At 44.6% G+C, this 5,238-nt stretch overlaps 1 protein-coding gene across 1 annotated transcript in view; it reads right to left on the bottom strand.

Moving 5' to 3' along the window:
- Positions 1-216, bottom strand: part of FAM110C (family with sequence similarity 110 member C) — a 1,005-nt gene extending 789 nt beyond the window's left edge. Inside the window, exon 1 of the mRNA XM_007469261.1 lies at positions 4-216. Within this exon, the coding sequence (XP_007469323.1) occupies positions 4-216 (213 nt within the window). The remainder of the gene's footprint in view (positions 1-3) is intronic.
- Positions 217-5,238: the final 5,022 nt, after the last annotated feature.

Below are 5,238 nucleotides of genomic sequence, written 5' to 3'. Positions count from 1 at the left end.
CGCCTGCCCTTCGCTCGCCCCGGGGCCGCTGCCCTCGCCAGCCGGGCCTGGGCCGGCTCCCGGCGGGCCCCGCACGTACTTGGAGCGGTCGGCTGCCAGCCTTTCCACCGCGCTCCTGCGCGTCGGCCCCGCCGCGTCCCGGGCCCGGGGGGCCCCGGAGTCCCGGGACAGGAGGCGCTCGCTCGGGGGCGCGTCCAGGGCTGGCAGGGCGCGCATCCTCGGGGCTCGACAAACTGCGGAAACGCGCTGCGGCCGCGGCGCCCGTCAGGCCTCCAGCCAATTCCGAAGTCCGCGAGGGGTGGGGAGCGGCTCCCCAGTTCCCGCCGGCCAGTCGGGAGCCTGGGCGAACCCGAGTCCGCGCGGATTGGCTAGTTGCCTGGGTCCCCGCCCCGCCGGCTCCTCCCCGCCTGTTCCCGCCCCCGCCCCTCACCGCGCGCCCTGTTCCCGGTCCCCGCCCCCGCCCACACTGGCTCCGGGCAGCTGGTAGCCGGGAGGACTGCGGGCGGACCTGCCCCCAGGGGGCTGCGCGCGGAGACCGGCGCTCCGGAGCTGGGAGGGCCAGTCTGCGCCACTGGGCAGAGGAACGGGGAGGGACCGAGTTGGTTCAGATCCAGGTATCCACCGCCTCCTCCCAGCCTGGGAGTGCCTCGGGTCCTCGTTGGACGCTGGCATTTCCGGATAGGGGGAGGGCAGAGCGGCTCACGGGCTCGCCCCCCACCCCACCCCGGCAGGTGTCTCGTGTCCTTTGAATTCTTAAAGTGACCTCAGCGTGTTTGGAAACTTCTGACTCTTTAATTTCCTAAATCTCTACCTGAGCACTACTCTTAACTGTCAGAAAGAAAAGTCTATAAAAAAGGAAAGGAAACGCGTCGCAGAACAGGTCAGTCTATGTGTTAGGTAGAAAGAACCCAGGAACCGGGTAGGGACCTGGACTGCGTCCAGACTCCGCCAGGCGGCCTACGGGGGGCCTAACCAGACCGGAGCACCTGGTGCCTGGACTCGCCGGAGAGCCGTGGTGTCGGAGGCGAGGCTCAGTGGATTTGGGAAAAAACCTGAACAAATTCCCAGAATGACTGCTGTTTTTACCGTAATCAGTGCAGCGGGGAAACCACGGGCTCACCGGGGTAGTGAATCAGCCTAGGAATGCTAAACGTCTAAGGCGAAACATTTCCAAAATTCCATTCTTTCAAAAGTTGGACAAAGGACTAAAACTATCTGCCAGACGAGTGAAATGTCCACGTTATCTCAAGTTAAGGCCGCGACTCCGAGACAGGCTGACCTTTCAAAGTTGTGGCTGAGTGCGCCTGGTGCGGGGCAACACAGCAGCCCGTGGGCCGCAGGCAGGAAGGTGCCTTAGGTCTGGGTCTGATTATGTTTCCAGAAATGCCAGTGGGCACCTAGAGGGGGCTTGTGGTGAGTCAGCAGGAGCAGCAGCTGAATGATTGCCAACAGGTTTGGCAAACTGGCGCCTACTGACCACCAACCGCCCAGGATCGCAGCAGGTGCCAAATGCGTCTTTGCACCTTGAGTTTCCGTGAGGTCAAATCCTATCGTCAGTGACAGAAGCACAAGAAACCAGGTCTCCTGAGAATCGGACTACCCAGTTAGTGTGACCAGAAAATGCCACACTGATGTGAAAAGATGACTGTGGTCCTGAGGGTGAGAGAGAGAGAGATGGAGCTGGTGCCAGCTTCTGGGTTGGACACACTGTTTCCCACAATAAGGTACTACTGGTGGAGGGGGACCAGGTGGGAGCCCAAAGTCCAGCCTTTTCTCTGCTCAGGCGGCCTGGTCTATTGTCAGTCAGAGAAAAAAAAGTCTTCTTAATTGCTTAGCCCAACGTGGCTCCTTTCCCTCCTTTGCACTTCATGTGCAATTGCAGCAGATCAGAGAGGGAGAACTCCTAAGCGTAGGATATCCAGAATTCGTCTGAGCCTGGGTCCACCATTTATTAGCTATGTTCCATTGGACAGATAACAAACCTCTCAGGGTCTTTGTTTTGTCATTTGTAAAAATCCTCATTTTTATAGCTTAGAACATTCATTGCTTTGTAGTGAGCACTAAATGAATGTTAAAGAAATACCTAGGCTTAGGTGTCTGTTCTAGCTTCTGGAGAGGCTGTCAGGTTGGACTTCTCAATGACTCTGGTTGCTCCTCTGTAAACTAGAGCTCCTTACATCCACCTGTTAGGGCATTTGTTAATGAGATTATGCATATAAAGGGCTTAGCACTATGTCCGGTATAGATCAAATTTTCAATAAATGAATGTTTTGATTATGATGTTTATGACTAGTTCTTATCACATTTTAAATAATGTTCGTGAATTCACATATGAGTACTGAACATAAGAATAAAAACTACTGTAAAGTTGTATTTAAGATTTATTGCTATTAAAGCTAATTATATTTATATCTATAATTTTCTATCTATTAAGCAGATAACTAACTGGATAAATAGAACGAGTAATAAGATACTGACAAGAAAACTTTCTAAATAAATTGTTCTCATTGCTCAACTGGTAGCTTAGACTTTGAGCCTAATTTCCTCTTTGGCATCATCTCAAAAGATTTGGTCAGAGCAGGAAATAATGCTTACAGACCCAATGATCCAGGAACTCTACACCAAGGAATATATCCTAAGGAACTAAGAAGAGATGTGTGCACAGAATGAGGATATTCGTTGCAGACAAACAGTTGAAATCAGCCTACATTCAGCAACAGGAAGAAGGTTAGATAATGTGTGACGTACTTGTGGGATGGAGTATTACGCAGCCACTTACAGTCATGCTTCCACAGGATATTTTATGGAATGGGAAGTGATCGTGATGTATGTGAAATTTTAAAAATCGGACAAATACGGTGGCAGTCTTGAATAAATTTCTAGAAACATAAAACCTCCCAAGACTAAATCATGAAGAAACAGAAAATCCAAATAGACCTATAACTAGTCAGAGATTGAATCAGTAATCAAATGTCTCCCATCAAAGAAAAGCCCTGAACCTGATTGTTCACTGACCAAACTTTTAAAGAACTAATACCAAATCTGTCTTAACCTTTTCCCAAAAAGTGAAGAGGAGGGAATACTTCCTAACTCATTCTGTAAGGCCTGCATTACCCTGATACCAAAGCCAGACAGAGACAACACAAGAGATCTACAGATCCTTATCTCTTATCAACAATGTTGCAAAAATGCTTAACAAAATACTAGCAAGCATAATTCACCAGCATATTGAAAGGATTATCCACCATAACCAAGTGGGATTTATTCCTGGAATGCAAGGGTGGTTCAACATATGAAAATCAATCAATGTAATATGCCATATCAACAGAATGAAGAGAAAAAAAACCACACATGGTCATCTCAATTGATGCAGAAAAGGCACTTGACAAAATGCAGCATCCTTTCATGATAAAAACACTCAACAAACTAGGAATAGAAGGAAATGACTTCAACATAATAAAAGTCATATATGAAAAAAACTAGAATGAACATTATGCTCAGTGGTGAGAGACTGAAAGCTTTTTCTCTAAGATTAGAAACAAGGCAAGGATGCATGCTTTCACCACTTCTATTCAATGTAGCACTGAAAGTTCAAGCCAGAGTAACTTGGCAAGAAAAAGACACAAAAGCCATACAAACTGGAAAGAAAGAGGTAAATTTTCCTCTGTTTGCAAATGATATGATCTTATATGTAGTAAACTCTGAAGATTCTGGGGAAAAAAAAAAAAACTGTTACAATGAAAAAAATTCAGCAAAGTAGGAGGACACAGGTCAACACAGAAAAATCAATGGCATTTCTATACACTAACAATGATCAATCTAAAAAGAAACTTACAAAACAATTGCATTCACTATAGCATCCAAAAAAAGAGTAAAATACTTAGGAATTAACTTAAGGAGGTAAAAGACTTGTATGAAAACTACAAAATGCCACTGAAAGAAATAAAAGAAGACATAAATAAATTGAAATACATCCCATGTTAATGGTTTGCAAGACTTAATCTTGTTAAAATGCCAATACTACCCAAAACGATCTACAGATTGAATGTGATTGCTATGAAAAACCCCATGACACTTTTGCAGAAATAGAAAAAAAAAACTGCCCTAAAATTCATATAAAATCTCAAGGGACCCCAAATAGCAAAAGCAAACTTGAAAAAGAAGAACAAAACTGGAGGACTCACACTCCTGATTGAACAACTTGCTACCAAGCTAAATCAAAAGAGTGTGGCATTGGCATAAAGACAGGTATAAAGACGAATGGAATAGAATAGAGAGTCTGAAAATAAGCCCTCACATATATGGTCAAATGAATTTTTACAAGGGTGCCAAGACCAGTCAATAGGGAAGGGACATTCTTTGCAACAAATGATGCTGGGAAAACTGGATATCCACACGCAAAAGGATGAAGTTGGACTTTTACCAAACTCCATATACAAAAATTAACTCAAGTTGGATCAAGAACCTAAACATAAGCCTTAACACAATACAAATCTTAGAAAAAGACATAGGACAAAACTTTATGACATTGGATTTGGCAGTGTTTTCTTGGATATGACACCAAAGGCACAGGTAACAACAACAACAAAAATAGATTGCACTACATGAAAATGTTTTAAAATGTGTGCATCAAAGACACTTATCCACAGAGTAAAATGGCAACCCAGAGAATGGGAGAAAATATTTGCTAATCATGTATCTGATACAGGATTAATAGAATATATAGAGAATTCCCAAAACTCAACAACACAAAAACAAAAACCCAATTCAGAAGTGGACAAAGGATTCAGACATTTCTCCAAAAAATGATTATACAACTGGCCAATAAGCACATGAAGAAATGTTCAACATCAGTAATCATTAGGAAAATGTAAATCAAAAGTGCAAAGAAATACCACCTCACACCCATTAGGATGGCTACAAGGAAGGAAGGAAAGAAGGGAGGAAGGAAGTCCAGAAAACAAGTGCAGGTAAAGATCTGGAGAAATTGGGACTCTTATGCTCTCTTGGTGGGAATGTAGAATGATGAAACTGCTGTGGGAAACAGCATGTTCCAACAATTCCACTTCTGGTTATATATCCAAAAGAATTGAAAGCAAGATCTGGAAGAGTATTTGTACAGCATGTTCATAGTAGCATTATTCACAATAGCTAAAATGTTGAAGCAACCCAAGTGTCCATCAACGGATGAATGGATATGCAAAAAAGTATATACATGCAAGAGAATATCATTCAGCC

The sequence above is a fragment of the Lipotes vexillifer genome, unplaced genomic scaffold (genome assembly GCF_000442215.2).
Source record: "Lipotes vexillifer unplaced genomic scaffold, Lipotes_vexillifer_v1.1 scaffold356, whole genome shotgun sequence".
Taxonomy (NCBI): domain Eukaryota; kingdom Metazoa; phylum Chordata; class Mammalia; order Artiodactyla; family Lipotidae; genus Lipotes; species Lipotes vexillifer.
Note: the sequence above shows the minus strand (reverse complement) of the source record. Positions and strands in the feature narration are given on the sequence as shown.